This window comes from Platalea leucorodia (genome assembly GCF_965183815.1).
Source record: "Platalea leucorodia genome assembly, chromosome: 11".
NCBI lineage: Eukaryota > Metazoa > Chordata > Aves > Pelecaniformes > Threskiornithidae > Platalea > Platalea leucorodia.
This window is the reverse complement of record NC_138833.1, coordinates 6,250,488-6,269,131: the sequence shown is the minus strand read 5'-3', so window position 1 is coordinate 6,269,131 and position 18,644 is coordinate 6,250,488. Positions and strand designations below refer to the sequence as shown.

Below are 18,644 nucleotides of genomic sequence, written 5' to 3'. Positions count from 1 at the left end.
ACGACATGAACTACATTCCTTGGTTTTCTATTCTTTAAATTCAGGTGTTGTTATTAAAAAGCCTGTACCATTAACCACACTATTCTTAATAAATGACCTCAACCTACAAGGCACCATAACATTCTTGTCCTGTAAAATCCCAGCAAACTCAGTGGTTTAGATATTATCCATCGGAACTTAACTTTATAAAATAACACTGCCTACAGTTGGCAACGTCTGAATAGCCTATATAATAGCCTACAGAATCCTGAGATAAATCCCGATCCGTTTAAGTCGCTGCTAAAAATACCTTTGAACTCTAATAGGAGCAAAAATCACCCTAGGTTCCATGCTTGCTTAAATCACATTTAGTAAGAACCACCCCCCCCCCCCCCAAAACCCTAAAATCCCAAGACAGTCTAGTTTTAGTTCATTATGAGTTTTCAAATAGCACTTATATGGATAAAATTTATTAATGACAAACATCATTATGCACTTATACATCTACTTTTTGTCTGTCATCCTGTGGGATTCGAAGTGCCTGGCAAACTTAACAGAGTTATTTTGAAGAATACATGAAGCTACTGCTTCATTCACAGCTGAACACCAGCCATTTCTGGGGCAAAGCGACAGTTAATAACACCACCAGCAACTGCAAAACGAGTAAGATGAGAAGCGAAGAACGGTAAATACAAGAAACACAGCAAGAGGAGCTTGTCAGTAGTATGTGGGTTTATACACTGCTTTTCTTGCTAATGAAACGATTTTGTTCAAATTTCGGTTTCGCAATATTCTTCCCTGCATGTCAGTGATAGGTTTACTCAAGATTAATTAAAACAAAGCAATTTTAAAAATAAATTCAAGTATTTTGTTTCAAAGTCCCAAGGAAGATTTTTCAATGGATTTTTCGAAGAAAAGGAGCCGAAGATTTAAATATTCACAGAAAAACCCCTATGACTTGCCAACACGTGCCAAGTGTCTGAGTAACGCAATTTAAAACAGACGAGACTACTCACGCCACCCACCCCCAAAACGGGGCTTGTAATGGAAAGTCTGACAGACCCTTAACTATAGTGGCACTACTGGGTGCAGCTATAATATTACCCTCATAATTCTACTATATAATAACAACAAAGGAAAAAAAAGGTGAAGGGTCATTGCGCTTTGTCTTTAGAATTAAGATGGCTGTCTTCATCCTTACAGCATACTCTTAATTCTGGAGACACGTCTTAATAACCTCTAAATAGTTCCAACAAAAGAGCCGTGTCAGAGGAATGAGCAGGCCCCAAGGTGTTTCAACTGGAGTGTTTTCATCTGCCTTTATTGCTCTATCCCTCTCCAGAATTAAGGCAATAACCTGTGATAAATTATTCAGGAACTGCTACAGGGATCAAAGCAAAATCATTCTGTTAAAGTGCTGTTTGCAACATTTGGCACTTAGTGTGAAAACTTTTAATGTGTGCAAGCTGAAAATCAAGGATTTTAAATAATTGAACAGCATGGAGTTTCTACAAACCAGCTAAAGATAGCATGTTGCTATTTAACTGCTTTTTCCTCTGATCCTTTTTTTCATGCGTTTCTAGCAAATCTGATGATGTCACAACTATAAACAAAGTACTACTGAGATTCCGGCTACCCAGTCGATATATTACTTAACTGGATGGTCGAGAGAAACCTTGAAATTCTTAGGAGAAAATTAGCCACTGTTTCAATACCGGACATTTTTCCTATTAATATAAAAATGTGAAGAAGGGAGTAGCAAAAAAAAAGAAAAAAAAAAAGACAAAAAAAGGAAAGCAAAGCACATAATTACTTAAGCCATCTTCAATTATATTTGATCTCCCTGGAAAAGAAACCTAAACATATGTTTTGCATGCAGATTCAACGATTACAAATGTATTTTAAAAAGAAAGAGCTCCCTTGTTGTGACTGTTTTTCAATGGCGCATTTCAGAAATATTAAAAAACTAAAAAAACCCTAGCCAGTTAGAAAGTCCTAGTAAAAACCACAAATTAAATGAATTTGGCAGTCCTGGACCATTTTCATAGCGATATTTTAACAGTGTCATCTCCCTGTGGATCGGAATACTAAGCATTTTATTGAAGAACTGAACTGTTTTTGTTTTCAGTACTTGCAAAATGAAGTACCTGAAAGCACTTTTGCATGTATTATTTATTCATCATGATAGAAAAATAGCTTTAACCTAATAAATTACGTTTAAGAGAATTTAGAGCAAAAGTTTTGTTTATGATAAAGCAACAGATTTAGTTCTTTATCAGTAGCTTAAAGCACCAAGTTTTCTTTATACAAATTAGACAGATGGTGCTTACAGTAGAATTTACTAAAGGTCTGTCACAACAAATGCAGCCAAGCTGCATATTTAATCACTGCAGAACCTTGTCTACCTGCAGCTGCCAACTGCTAATCCAATTTCCCTGATAAATGTGGCAAGAGACACGATCAGCAATAAAGAGCATCTAACTCCATTTTCCTGCAGGGCGTCTTTTGATGAACATTTAGGACGGAAGCACGGAGTGCACTGTGTGGCCCTGGCTTGTGGCAGCTGCATGCATTTTGAAGACACAGTTCTCAGGTTACTCACTTAATTCTGCCACTATCATTATGTTGCTATTGATCTCAGTAGCTCTTGTCTACACAGCATTACTCTAGATGAAGCTGAATCAGGCAGTTATCATGCATCAAACTTGCTCAAAAGCCTGGAGATTTCCCCTTAATTACTTGTGATTTTATTTGCAAATACCGTTAAAGTGTAATCAAGCAGTCACTTTCCAGGGTCGTTAAGAACTTGCTAGTTTAGGAATATATCACTGGCACTCCATTAAAATTTCTCTACTAAGATGGTTTCAAGCAAACCAGACAGGACAATGGCAAAATTATTTTAATAAACTGAATCCTCAGATGAGATAAATACAGTCTCCTACAGAAAGGGTAATGCTATCAAATGACCTCTTTGTTCTAATTTTCAGGATTTATAACTTGAAAATATAAGAGATGAACCCGAGATAGATGAACTGTGTGTATTTAATGAATGAAAAGTTACTAAAATTAAATACACAAAGCAACAACAAATGAGGAAACTAGAATTAAGTAATTGTTAAAATAACGTTAAGTACTGTTTTTAAAAAAAAATTAGCTTAATTCAAGTGATTATTGTGAGCCGTGCATCTTCTGGTAATGTCAGAGATGTACTGCAGAAAAATTATTTACTAAATATTTCTAGCGTATCTGTTTATTTTCTTATGAAAGGAAGTGGATAAATACGATGATGTAGTATTTAAGTTTCCATCATACGTTAAAATAGCAAATTAAAAATTACTGTTAGGGTTTCTTCAAAATTACCCCGTGTAGCTGAAACGAGCACTCCAGTGTGCATTGTTAACTATTTATGCAGTGACGGTGGAAGGGGATCTCTTTAATGCAACAGTGCTCTAATATATTATCATTCCTGATGATGCAGCTTGTATCTAGCAAGGCTTTTTCTTCCCTAAAATATACTGTTGTTTTGACACAAACAGCTTGCTACACTTAAGGATTTTACTAATAAAACATAATGTTGTGTTAGATATTATGACTGTTGCCACAGCTGAACTGACTTGTCAAATCAATCCTAATATGGCTCCCACAGGCACATAAAAACCTTATTTAGCTATCAGTTATCCTAATCACTTTGTTCAGTTTAAGGGTGCAATACTTCAAGACCAGTTCCTATTTATACATATATGCCCAGCCATTTAATAAAGTCTTGATTTATATAATAAATTCTTGTTTGAAAAAATACTTTAAAGCAGCAGTGTTTTATCAAGTGTGTTACAACATGTCTCCTCATACCCCCAAATAAATATGTTAATATACACAAACAGGATACTTTCATGGCAAAGGGGAATATTACATATGAAACAGATAAGCTATCACTGAAGACAAATTTGTCCCTTTGATTATAAATGGGGATCAAACGGGGTCACTTGCTCTGCAAAGCACTGAAAAATCCCAAGGCCTTTATAAAATCTTTGTACAAAGTTTATTTAGAATAGCCATTCATAGCCTTTGTATCTCTACTGACTACATTCCTAATTATATATATGTATACAGGTATATACACGCCAAGAGAGACAGACAGAAGTGATGACAAGCTTCTTGCTAAATGCTTGCCCCACTCAGTTTTTCCCATCAATAATTTCTTTCCCTATAATTGAAATAAACTTACCTTTACTTCTTCTTGTTCAAAACTACTGTTGAATATCTGAGTCACACTTTCAAACGAAACTGTGAGGGGGAGCATGAAATTCTCAAACTCATCCTCGTCTTCACCTACAGAAAAAGAAACCAAAACAAAACAGCAAAAGCATCACATCATATTCGCGCTGCTATTCGGGAGGGTCAGCCTCTTAGGCTTTTATAGAAAAAGCTCACTGACATCATGGGAACTTTCATATGACCTACAGGAATAAAAACCTGACGTTTGACATATTTTTACCGAGCTATAAACAAAGATGACAAATTGTTGATTGCAAACAACTTGTATCTGAGACTGGCATGTCTCTGCATTTCACATCTTTCTCTTTTTCATTATTCCCGTTTTCTCTGTTAATCTGACAGCATTTGTTCAGTACCCTGGAAGAATATTCACATACGAAAGTCAAGACTCAACAGTTAGAAAATGTTAAATTTAAAACTGCAATAAAAAATTAGACCCTTTCACACATGTACTTTGTAGTATGATGTTTAAATCACAATCTTTTATGATCGTATGCTGTTTTTTCTACCTCCTACCTATTTAGTATATAGAATGAAACTGCCATGGAAATAAATCTGGACTGTGTTGGGGTGATTCGTGTGAACTATTGCCTCATTTGTTTCAGAAGGTGTGAATTTAGAGTAAAAGAAACAAGATATTGTGGGTAGGGAAAAACAGATTGTCTTGGGTTAGACAGCTGAAAGATAACCTGGAAATCGGAATTGTTTTTGTTTTGTCATGACACTGAACGAGTAGCTATAAACAATAACTTTTTAGAAATGGCAATTTGCGGAGGATTGGTACTCATACTACTTATCTTTAGGCCCTTAATGAGGGTAGGTTGCCTCTCGCATGCAGATTCCCCTCGAGAGTAATTCAGAGTAGGAATTTAATTTATGTTCTTTAAAGAGCTCTTTGCTATAGGGCTTCTCTCTCTTCTCTCTTCATTGGCAAAGTCTGGCAAACTAAGTTGCAACTGAAGTTAGGAGTTGTCTTTTGTGTGTCAAATTGGTTGTGCAAAGTTAGTGTAAGCGTTACAGTTTAGTTTCTACACTTCATATACCCTTCTCTACCATGGGCCTAATTCCAGCCTCTTATCTCTAGGGATACGGCGAAGACCAAATCACTCACCCCAGTACAACTGTGAGAATGACAGAAAAGGCCAAGAAGAAAAAAGGCCAGGAAGAAAAAATAGTCACAACAGAAAGCAAAGTATGGACTAACACATAAATCCAGATGACAACACAGGGAAGAAGAAAAAAAAAAAATCAAAATACTCAGTAGCTTCTCATTAAGCTAGGATGACACATCTTCTGAACTGAAAGAGGCAAACATCCTCTGAGAGAAATAATTGTGATCCTGCAATTAAAATTGCCTCGTAACAATGTAAATATTTACAATGGAGAGGAAAGGAAAGTTGCAGAGGCAATCCCAAGTATGGCATTTCCTCGCTTCTGAATACTTGGCTTTCTGACCTGACCTGCTTCCCTTTAACAGCAGGGCTTTCGTGCCCAGTTTTCCAGGTTATTTTTTAAAGCCAAGGAAATACTTTCAACAACTTACTGCTACTGCACTGGTCAGCCACAGTTACGGAGCCTCCAAATCGCAATCTATGCTCAAGAACTTTCTTAAAACTAGCAAAGTAACTGACCAAATCCGTGACTTGCATCCCGCACCTGCGGCAGAACCGAAGAGGGTGAGACGCTTTGCGTGGGATTTCAAAGCTACTGCTGGCAGCGGTAGGATCTGGCGGACTTTGGGAAAATCCAATCCTGTCCATCTTTGCCTGTCTCCTCTGCCATCTTCGCTCTGCTCCTTTCAACTGCAGTCAATCTTTTTATTTGTCGTTTCTGGACCCTGTGTCCTCTTCCGATTACTCACAGTAACCCCAGGCTATTCATCCAGCTTTTCGTTTCTATCCCCTTCCTTTGCCAACTCCAGCTCCTCAGGCAATTCTAATACAGTATTAGTTTCTGTGCTCCCAATCTCTTTGCTCGACCAGCATCAGCTTCCTCTTACCCTCCTAGGAGGTAAACTAGTTCTATATGCATTGCATACCTCATGCTTTTTGCCTTTTAGTTGCTTATCAGGTTTTCCTCAGAGCAAAAAAATTAATAAATAAAGACGAATCATTTAGAAAGAGTCCCATGCTGGTATTGTCCCATGCCAGCGTACAGACTAACGGAAGTCATCTGGATACTGCTCAATGCAGGATCAGGGCTCAATTGCCATTTATAGCATTCTCAGGAGAAACCTGAATTACCACAACATAGCAAAAGTAATACTCCCTCTCATCTAGAGTGCTGCACGTCATTAGAAGGCAATCTCCACGAAGATACTATGTACACATCCAGCTTCACATCCAGGAAGATGAACCCTTCCTGAAGGCAGAATCTCAAGCATACTTCGTGAAAAAGTTGAAGAGACCAAAGAACTACCGGAATGTCCACTGTTGACTGGGACCAACACTTTAATGACAAACCAGCTAGTTCTGGAAATGGGGTAAAGGGAAATCTTATGTGCTATTTCTGTTTTAAATTTCAGTGAAGGAAGTCAAAAAATAATATACAATTAGGATCCTACATAGTATTGCCCTATTAATCAAGTAATTTGCAACTTTTAGAAAAGCAACACAAATTACTACCTATACATTTCTTCTGCGTTCCTGTACAAGTCACATTCACATCCCATGAACAGTACAATATTAATAAGGACAGGAAGAAACTATCCTAAACAAACCTACCACAGTAAATTGTTCATTTTCTATAATTCAAACTACACCTACACATCCTCATTATGTCCTTTGAAAGGCAAGAGATGCCTCACTTGTAAAAGTTATAGTAGATCTGTGTGTGGCTTACAGCAATGGTGTTTTAAACCTGCTTCACTTGGAAAGGTTTGGCACCGAGCATGACTGCATGTATCTGTAAGTCCAGGACACTGACAGTCACGCCGAATAGCTCCTGAAGGTATTTTCTACAGCTTAGATCTACTCCTTTTGGCACCGCAGAAGAAAAAGTGATTAAAATTTATTAATCCTAGTAAAACTTCTATTTAAATGTAACTTTTACTGGTGTTCTTGTATTAGTTTTGGTTACTATATACTTCACACAAATATTCAGTTTACTTTAGAAATCTTGGACTAAGAACCTTGGACAAAATGATGCAATTCTAAATGCCAAAGAAATTATTAAAAACACAACCTGGGGCACATAAGGAATTCGAAGTCTAATTATATTCATACAAAGTTAAAGCAATTCAACAGAAACCAAAGCGCATTTGGAAGCAAATACCAATTTATATTACAGTTCTTTCCTACAACTAAATTTTGCCAGTCACTCCAACAGCACAGTTTAAAATGTAAATATTCTGAATTTCCTATATTCAACTAATCTCCAAAAATATTTCTAAATCAATTACTTAAAACAGCCCCCACCAATAAAAATTCATCTTAATTTTGTTTCCACATAAATTGTTTATCATTCATATAAAAAGATTTTATATAAAGCTCTTAATTTAATTTGAAAAAAAAAACTCAAGAGAAGACAATTGGTACAATGCTTTTTAGCCTAAAAATGCCAGTTTGCACAGTTTGAAAATATCTTTTGATTCACAAGGTAAGAATACTGCCATTTAATGCTTGCACAAACACACAGAAAGGACAGTTTGTGTACACCTTTTAGAATTTGGATCCTAAAACGCAACTTATACCTGTTTGTGTCTCCAGAAGTGCTTTTCTACCAGTTCAAACCCAAACAAATTTATTCCAGCAGGAACACAAAGGACAATAGCCAAAAGACTGATGCATGCTTTTTCCAGATATTCCTAATCATTTCAGATCTTGTAGCACTGTTAATCCAGGGGAATCACAACGGCCTCTATCAGCTTGTAGCCAGTCATAAGTCACGTGCCTGCATTTTGTCTGACATATACTTACACAACCTCTACTTTGAGATGTAATTTTTAACACCTGTGATCTTGTTTATACCAAATCTTTTTTTTTCCCCTGTAGGAAAAAGTTACTGAAACTGCACATGTAACCCGTTTTATATTAGAAAATGTACCTATTGCTTATGTTATATGACACTGAGCCAGTACTGAAAGCAGTTTAACTGCAAGTAAACGCAGGTCCAGCTCACAGTTGCCATTCTTTAAGAAAAAGCTGATAAATATGGTTCGCTCTTGCCTCGAAGTTAACAGTTTTGAGCGCTGTTCAGCAGCAGACAGTACAGGCACCCATTATCAGCAAGGGGAGTAACAACTACTGTTGGTTTATGACTGTCTGTGTCAATCTCTTCTGCACATGTTGCCTAGTTAAGTCCTTGTATGAGGGTTACAAAAGATTTGCCTTCGTATTTTTTGAAGGCCCTCATCAGCGGCCCCCCTCGGAACACCTCTCGTCACCCGTCCTCACGAAAGCAGTCTGCAAGGCTGACTGCAAAGCCCACAGCTCTGAACGGGGTCTCTGATCAGAGCAGAGGCAATTCGAGACGTGCTGCATTCTTCACCATCAGCTTCTTTAACATACAATTTGTTTCAGTGTTCATTTTGACAAGCCCAGCCTTCCCCGTTCAGACAACGGAGAGGTAATCATGCAGACAGAATTTTGCATTTGACTCCGGTGGCCAAGGGCAGCGCCTGGATTCAAAGTGACCAAGTCCTTTATCACATCTAGCTATTAAAAGCGTGCGCTGGGTTTTACACATGCCTAACCTCCCTAATTTCCAAAGGTAACCCCAAGTGCATGTTTAAGTATTTCTGGCTGAACTGCAGAACTCTTGCCAATGCTTTTATTAAAACTTGGACGGGCTTGTATATTGGGAACTTGCAGGAAGAAGCGAAATAAAAAAACCCTTCTACTAGAAGCTGGAAGGTTCTGGCGTAATTGTTATGTCACCTGAAAACTCAAAGTACTTACTCGAGTGCTTAATGTTGCAAATCCTCATACTTAATACAAAAAGTGCTTCTATGCAAAAAATAGCTCATCTTGCTTATTTCTCCAGCAGAAGGCAACAAACACAGTGTTATCGCTGAATGCCATAAATCTCACAAGTTGATAGGCAGTGATTTAAATACCAACTATAACATATTTACTGTACAATTAAACTTCTGTTTGATTGGTTTAATAACCTTAAAAGTTCATAGTATTACACAAGACAGCAAGGTGTCTCAGGGACACGGGAGGAGGACCTTACCTAAATCTACCATGAGAAGACGAGTGAGAGCGGTGTAGAACACTGTCCGGCACCTAAGGTCACTGAGGCTGTAATTATCGCTGATGCCCAAGAAAGGGAAGTGCTTGCTCTGTTGAAACATATGCATACGAAAAGTTAAGCGTTCTACAAAATTTACTAGACACAATGGTTTTTAATGTAGTAAGGAAACTTACCGTGTGATTCTGAAGCATGAATTTCACAGCCTCTATTTTCACAAGCTTTTTGAGGAGACTATAAGTAGCAAGTGTTAAGGAAAAATCAGCCTCGCAGCATGATGATGACATTATCAGGTTGTACAAACTTTCAGGAAGTTTTAGTGAAAAAAAAAATCCTAACTGAAACAACAACAAATGTACGTTAAAAAAAATCTGAATTTCATCTAAAAATATATGTCATGAAGATATTCGTTAGAACATTAAAGACCATAATCTATTATTAATTAAAGCAATTACTTTTCATGGCATATATTCTCTTCACAAAAGAGACAAATGAACTAAATGACTTTTATAATTAAACGGAGAGTTTCTGATAATAAATGGTGCTGTTTTTTCCCCAGATAGACCCATGTTATCAGCATGTTAAAACAAAAAAAAAAAGCGGTTTTGCAACTGCCTGTGTTGAAGACAACCGGCACTTGGCAATGGGACTGGCAGCAATCCTAAGCAGCTCTGAAGTAATGGCCTCAAAATCACAGAGGTGATCTTCCAGACCTGTCAAAAATTACATTTAATTTGTTTCGGTTACAACAGATAAAAATGCTTCTCATACATACTAAGCTATGTTAAACACTTAACCAAAGTATTGCCAGACGTATAAGAACCGAATGGAAATTTCTTCAGAACATGCGAAGTCTCAGAGCCAGAGCAAAGTCCCTAACAAGGTGGGACAGCTAGGAATTTTGGACGTATCTATGGATACTTCCACAGGAATCCCAGTTTCTTCAGTTTCACAGAATATAAAGCCAATCTGACTGAAGCTCCTGGCCCTGGTCCAGAAGGATAAGCTTGAGTCTGTGTGCACCTGCTTGTACACAAAGGCTCCCAGGGAGATGCAGACTAAATGACACGAAAGCAACGGATTTCCCGGACTGCACGTATTCTACAGATCACATATTCTAGCATGACTTACTAGGCAGTTACACCTGAGCAAATGTCATATTTTTCTTAAGGTTTCTTTCAAAAAGCACAAGAACTCATATTAAATCAAAAGTTGAGTTTGCAAAAACTACGTTATAGAAGCCCTTAGAGTTCAGACGCTTAAGACTTGTTTCACAACTTGAATCCTTTCCTAGCTGTGCGAATTATGAACATCTTTAATAGCATGAGGTCACACCAATTCCCTGCCTCAGATGATTCAAACATTTGGGGCTGGGCAAAGGAAATAACACTGCGTATTCCAGCAAAAGCCATGCTGACATCTTTGTGGGCTTTTGTACAGATGTAACCGCTGCTGCCGTGAGGGACGTTTGCAAACAAGGAGCAAGAGAATGGCCCAAGCAATGGCCTGGATTTTCTTCTTCATTTGACATAAAATTGCTGTATGATTCCCAGCAAGTCAGTTAAATTCAACTGTCTCAGTCCTGCATCTGTAAAATGGGGATATAAAAGGCTTTGTGATATCCAAGTATACTAATACATTTTTTCAGGAATGCCATAGAAAAATTCAAACCCCAGAAACATTCATAAGCATTGAAGGCATCAAATGAATGAAATGACTTATGGGCTTGTACATTCTCCATTGAGTATTATAAAAGCAGGACTCATTAGTTTACTGAACACTGTTGATCCCTGGCATTGATGAAATCCTTTAAGAAATACTCCGTAGGACTGCATCATTTAGACTGTACAGTAGTGGCTACAGTCATGCACAAACACAGGAGATTTTACAAACAAATACCCATAACACTTATTATTGTTACTGTTTTCTTTTTTTTTTTTTTTTGAGTGCTTGCTTCACTCTGCCATTCCTGCACATAATTGATTGAAGAGCTCGATTACTTTTATGGGAATAAGCAATTTCCCTTTTCATTTTAAATGGATTAAATTATTTTTAAACAGTTAAAAGTGTAAGAATAGGTTTTACAGCTGCTATTGGAAAATCTCCTAATCTAGTTTTAAGATGACGCTCCTTTGTCAACCTCTAACATTTGACATAGCATTACCTGGTTTTATATTGCAAAGCCACATAGTTGTTATTTTTTTTTTTTCCCTCCATGTTACAAAGGAGAGACTTTCATAACGCTGTAAGGCTAACAAAGACATGGATAAAGATTTTTTGAGAGACTATATTTTACCCCAAGTTATTGTATAAAATAACAATGAAACTGTAGTTATTTTGCTACAACAATATACAGTGGAAAAGTTAATTATTAGAAAGAAGTAAACATGCATGAGGGAGCACTGTGGCTTCAAAGACATAAAGGAATGACTAACATATTCCATTATGTAAATGAATTCAAAGATATTTCACAACTGATCAGCTAGGAGGGACATAATGATTTATAATTCAAATAACCGAGCTTTGAAATCAAATTGGGCTAATATATTTCAAAATATGCAAACCTGGAATAATTGTGAAAGTAATGTAAACCATGACACCAGCTCCAATCATTTGTTGCCTTTGTTGTTAATACTGTCTTATGTTTTTTCTTCTTTTTTTTTTTTTTTTTCAGTTATACAGTACAGTTGCTGGAATTATGGTTTGCTTTTAATTCTAGATTATCCTTTAGAAAAAGACTATTATACACATACAAAAAAGAAAAATACCAATTTCTAAGACTGCGTAGAAGCTGATTGACGTACAAGAAAGTATTGAAATTAAATAAATTATTATTTTAACCTTTCAGGCTAGCCACAATTTAATCTATATCAAATACTGAAAATTGATCCACTGGATCCAGCATCTTAACAATACACTCTTTCAAAGCAATATATACTTAATGCCTTTTTAAAAAACCCTAATATAACGTGAAAAGGCCAAAGTTTGCAATGCCAGGAAGTAGTTATAAACTACTTCATATGTTTGAAATAAAAAGTACTTCGGTATTATTATTAAAAAAAAACTATTGGTAGAGTTTTTTATAGGAAAAAAATACATATCTTTAAAAGCCAAAATGACCAGTGAAATTGGGTTGTACATCATTTTCTGGGAAAAAGGAAAAACAGCCTCGACAGGTGTAATTTATCATTTTTCTGATTTAATACCAAAGAAATATATTAAAATAATAAAAAGAATCCTGAAATCCTCAAAATTTGTAGTGATAAATAGCCCTCCCTGTCTTTATTGCATTATGCCTACTAACAGAAATATTGCATGGTGGATTTTGCCAGACAAGGACGATTATTTTCCAATAAAAAGTTGCATATTAAATTCCAGCACAAAAGTGGGTGTCTAATACTTTTGAAATCTTTTATGGTTTGCCAGGGAACACAATTTTAAACTTAACTAATACAACATCACGGTGAAGTGAACCAGCATTAAAGCTGTCTTTGTACAACCCCACCCATCTAAGCAGAAAAGCTACCGTTCTCGGAATTTTTGTTTGAAGTATTTCCACTGAAAAGTAATTGAATAATTTTTTGGTATTTATGTTTTTAGTTAATCTCTTTTTTTACTAGTCTTTAAACATTTCACATTGATGTTTAAGATGTGTATTTATGAAGGCAGCGCTGCTTTACATCCTGAAACTGCTCTTGCAACAGTTAGCAAGTTTCTGCAAAGAAAAAAAATACGATTTCATCACAATTCTACTCTTGAAGAGAACTTAGGTTACTAAATATCTACTTTTTCATCCCTTCTAGGTCCTGGTATTATTATATCTATTTCACGAGCAGAAACTCATATATTGCAAATATAATTCGAGTAATTCGAAAACTAAAACTATCCAGACATTTCAGCCTTGGAAAAGTATTATTTGCACCAATAGTTTATACTGACCCTCATTTTTGAGAGCTACCGTGTGAATTCATGCCTTTGAAAGCCTCCAGAATACAATATGAAATGCTAGATGCTTGTTGGCTCTAGCAGTAATATGAGTCTGATTATTTCAGCAAGTATACATACATAAATAAACAAGCAAGCACTTTAAGTTAGGTGCACCATGTTAAAATTCTTGGCTATTTTGAAAGTGTTCTGAATCCTACTGAAGCAATAAGCATATAGTATAAAAGAGGAGAGAGCTCATTAGTCTCTTCATAAATCTTATTAATAAAATAAATGTCTCCCCTTCTGTTTCTGTCAAATTCCTTAGTAATGTTTCACTTTCACGGCCTTTCCAGTCCTATCTCTGTGATGCCACGAGAACATAAACACAAGCATATTTAAAATATCAAGTTAGCTGCTTAATGGTATTTCAAGTAAACACACAGAAGTACACATTGTATGATTTTCATTAAACAAAATTCACTTATGGAATGTGGAAACACACACTCATCTTTCAACCCAAAGTAGTATATTAAAATTCTTCTTATATGATTAGAGTTCTATGGAGAAATAAAATGATACCAATTGTCATATTCCAGGTGCCTTCCCCTCTGCTTGTCTAACAATCTCCTCTAGAAAATTACTGAAAAAGTTGGTTTTATTTTAAAATAGCAAAGGATTTCAATATTGAATGTTTTCATGAGCTCTGGTCGTTTATTATCTGTCGTATACCTTCAAATATTGTGTCACATCAAAACCAGCTACTACTTTTTAAATCTTCTTGCTCAATTGACTGAGAATGCAAAGAGCAGACGTTCTTCTCCAACTTTAAAGTAACTGAATATTAGAACAAGATACAAAAGGTTTGCAAGAGATAGCAAGTTAGCATCCATGATTTGGGCAAGAATTTCACAAAAATACTTGAACCTAGAAAAAAATCCACGTGCAAAGTCATGGCTGTTTTATCAGTAGTGATGGTGACACTGACACAGGAACTTAGAACCAGGCAACCATAAAACGTGTGAAGAGCCTTGTGTTTAAAGTCTCACTCATGCTTCATATCTTAGTTGACTCATCCTCAAAGTAGAACCAATCCTGTTCTCAATATTGTTGAACTCATCAATGGTATTGACTTCAAGATTAGGAATGGGATAGATGACATAAGCATCAAGTTGTATGATTTCTCTTTTGTTGATAAGCAGTAGGTGGAAATGAGCACACCTCTTAAAAACTATGCATAAAAAGAGCCCCAAGATGAATAAATATTAATATCCTAACTGGTTTTAAAATGTGGCATACAAAACAACAAAAGTCTCATATTTTTACCTTATTATTTTCAAATAATATGTTGTGCCATATACAATAAAAAGGATATCCAACAGAAAGGTCATTTAGAAACTGAAGAGTTCTTGAAATCACGGGCTCACATCTTCCCCGGTATTTAAGATTTGTAACACTAGAATAAACAAAACAAAACAAGAGAGTGAGATTTTATAACACATTTTCCTCTTTTTGAGAAGTGCAACGCAAAAGCTCAGAGTAGTAACATATTATACTACAAATGTATTTCTGTGATATGTCTTAGGATTTTCCACTTATGAGACAGAAAATGCTATAAAAACACGCCGTGTCTTTTTCCTGAACAAGGGATTCAAACGTTTTTGTAATATTGTAACAAATACATTCATTTTAAAAAAATCCATCATCTGTCATAATGAAAGAAATTATCTGAGGCTTACCCCTACTTACATCTATCTTACTCACTTTTCAACACAGTATCTGGCCACTTAACTTCTGTAGTATTTATCTACCCAATTCTTCACAAGATAATAACAAATTGCTACGAATTCCCTAGGAAAATTTCCATAGGAGAAATGGGGCACAGAAAAACTAAGGGGCAATTCACAGAGCTACTGATATACCCAATTCCCAGTGAAACTCTACCTTGCAGTCCTTGTACTAATCCCTATTTTTCCTCTTCCCTAAACCAAACACTTAACTAAAGTCAAGATACATCGGGGATACTGCAATCCCTAATTGCAACCCCTCTCAGACACAGGCATTTAGGAAACATACTCTGATTAATGACCCAATGCATAAATTATGATATAGGATAACACTAGACCTATTATCAGTCCTTGGGGACCACCACATAAAACAGCTTCCCATTTTTGACAGCAAACTCTTATAGGATGCACCTAACACCAGGCGATGATGACTCGCTCGACTACCTCCCAACAGGTTAAGCATGAGACATGGAGCAGAGAGCCAGGACCCTCTACAGCTCCTTCTGTACTGTGTGCAGGTCAGTGCAAAGACACCTAAGTGACTTGGAATGGAACCTGTTGTGCTCACCTACTAGATTTATTAGGAGGTGAAGAGGTGGCATTAACCTTCAGATGAAATGGGTAAACTGAAGCCAGCAAAGTGGAGGAACGTAATTTTTTTTCAAATGAGAAGTGGTTATGACAATAAGTTAAGAGTCACTGATCTCGCAGTCTGTCATTGCTAGCTTTCTTACGGGAATGTCACGTAGGCCAGTGTCAACCATCTTACTGAAGTCCCAATCTCTGATACTTACTGTTTCTGTTGTCAACTCCAGCCAGTGAGTCCCAGAAGAAATTACTCTCCCCTCCCCCACGTAACCCAAGATGCATTTATCACTTAATTATACACTGACTACTAGTAACTTTTTCTAGTACTCCTTTGAGAATCCAAGTTGGGCTGATCAGCCCGTAACAAGTTGCTTCCTCTTAGTTCCCTTTTTTGAAGGCAAGTACTGTGCCCTACTCTTCTGGGACATCCACCATCACCCTCGATTGCTCCAAAACCCAAAAGAAAGTTGAATGTCCCCCTCCTCCAGACAGGGAGATAATGCTGCACGACAGATTCACAGCAGAGTTTCTGGTATTGGATTCATCTGGAGAAATAAAAACAGGGCATCAACAGCCTTTTGAAACACCGCCCATCCAAATAAAAAGGCAGCACGACTTGCTGGCTCAGAAGCCCTGCACCTATTCCTGATCGTGATATCAAATTGCTAGGGTGTATCTCAAACTGCCAGGTGATCAAGAATAAGTAATTTCAGATTTCTGTGCCTCAGTTTTCTTGTCTGTAGAACATGCATAATGATTCTGACTTTAAGCTGTCAGATCTATTGATGAAAGACCACGATGTAAGAGGTATAATCAGTACCAGCTATTTATACCCTGAGGCAACAGGATTTCAATTTTGGGAATACAGAACTTGAAGAAGAGATGTTAAATGCCTTAAAATCAGCATTGGTTATTGCTTTTACATATTCACAGGCTAAGGAATGCACTACACCACATAAACTAAATCTCTTTTTCAGGAAGTTATAAACTCAAGAAGCAGTTTAAAGCATCTAACTGTTTAGTATTAGTTGCTCAGGAAAAGGCAAATAATGCAATTACCAAAGCAGTATTCCTCAATTTAGATTTACAAACAAACATTGATTTACTTTATAAGATTTCTATGAAGAGCTACAGAGGTTCAGATTGCCTTAAAGAAATAGCCCATTCTAGCAAGTCCATAATTCACGGTTTATCCCTGCTATGGGGAGTTCTGCAGATGTTTATAGTTGCACTAAATCCTTAACAAGTATATACCATACAAAGCAATACAAATGAATTTGGACCATCCAGATTTGACATCAATATCAAAATCATAAAAAGGCTATTTTGCAAAAGAGCGAAATCTTTGTCCTTCAGTAGCCAGATGTAAGACATTTAAAGAAAAACAAGAAGTCACAGGGACAGCTTGCAGAGAAAATTAAAAGTCTGTAAGGAAGGCTCTTCATCCAACATTCAGCGTACTTTTGTATACATCTATTCTTTCAGTTCATGGTTGTGTTCAGATGCTGAAAGATGGAGTAATGATATAAAAGCTAGAAAGTACTCGTGGGTGAGCAGAGGCTGAAAAATTTCAATTATAATTGTAGCAATTCCCATTTCTGTTTCTGCCCTATCAATATGAGGCAAGAGGAAAGACACATAAAACGTAATATTTTAAGAAACATCTACAAAACATTGTAAGTATCTGAGAAAATTTGTAAAGATCTAGAGAGGAATCTCATAATATTAAAAGCAGTTTTCCACTATGTAAGGAAGAGAAGCCAAGGAATGAAAGAGGAGAAAAATTTACAGCTCTTGGAGAAATGAAGGCAAGACAGCACTTAAATCCAAGTGCTACTGTCCTTCCCTCTTTCTCTCTCAAGTGGCTTATTGATTTAAAATATGAACTAAATGAAACAGAATCAAAGGAACCAATCACAAAGTTTCAGATAAGTCATGGAAATTAAGAGCTTCATCAAAAGCTACGCCAATGCCAAATTCACCGGAACATCTATGGTAGATGAGCACTGAACACATTTTAAAGGCAAGTACAAAGAAAGTGGAAATATAAAATGGCAGAATACTTCCAATTTTGGTAACGATACCAGTATCAAAATACGGAACTACACAAAAAACCAGCACCAGTAACACTGATCCATGCTGAAAAGCTACGAGGATTTTAAAAATTTAAATGAAACAGCATTAAGAATCCAGTACACTTTCAAATATTTGCTTTTCATTTGCCATTAGTAAGAAGAATAAAACCTTAGCTTCTAAAAGCTGCACCAAAGAAGCTTCCCAGCTTTCCAACCTCCGAACCCTCCAGCTTGCTATGAGACTTTGTCTGTCACCGTGACTGCTTACTAAAGCAGTTCCATCAGCACACTAAACATCTCTTCCCTTAATACAGTGACTTAAAAGTATTACTTTGAGAGGCTTTGTATTTTTAACCTAAAATCTAGAAGGGGAAGGTAAATAATGATTATAGACTCCAATTTACAATTCTCTGGGAAAAGGGTTACCATATCATCCACAGAAGAATCAAAATCCTTTGCATGTATCGAATCATTATGATATTTGGGCATAGATATCCACTTCCAGCCTCTTAAATCCATTTAATGACTTCTTTTTCCCCAAAAACCATTCTACTGTCTTTAATTTCCTGTCCCGTCCTCAGTTTACGATTTGGAGAAAGACCTCTTCAGACAGACGGACTGCATCACACTGCTCTTACAAGTTCCATGTGGTGCACAGCAAAGCACAGCCCTTCATACAAGATGTAGCAGTTCCTACAGCAGTAGTGGATGGGAAATGACACTGCTGGAGCATAGGAGTGGAACGCCCAGCTTCGAAGCGAGAACTGAAAAACACGTGGTGCAATTTAAAAAAGAAAATTTTAGAGGAGGAGGCAGAATCAGG

The 18,644-nt window shown here is 36.6% G+C and overlaps 1 protein-coding gene across 1 annotated transcript in view; it reads right to left on the bottom strand.

Annotated features, from left to right (window-relative positions):
• RANBP17 (RAN binding protein 17) overlaps window positions 1-18,644 on the bottom strand; it is a gene marked incomplete at its 3' end in the record, with an annotated part of 162,619 nt that overhangs the window by 53,917 nt on the left and 90,058 nt on the right. The window contains exons 16-19 of the mRNA XM_082323721.1: window positions 14,741-14,827; window positions 9,624-9,681; window positions 9,430-9,538; window positions 4,205-4,308 (exon numbers count right to left, since the gene is read on the bottom strand). Of these exons, the coding sequence (XP_082179847.1) occupies window positions 4,205-4,308; window positions 9,430-9,538; window positions 9,624-9,681; window positions 14,741-14,827 (358 nt within the window). The remainder of the gene's footprint in view (window positions 1-4,204; window positions 4,309-9,429; window positions 9,539-9,623; window positions 9,682-14,740; window positions 14,828-18,644) is intronic.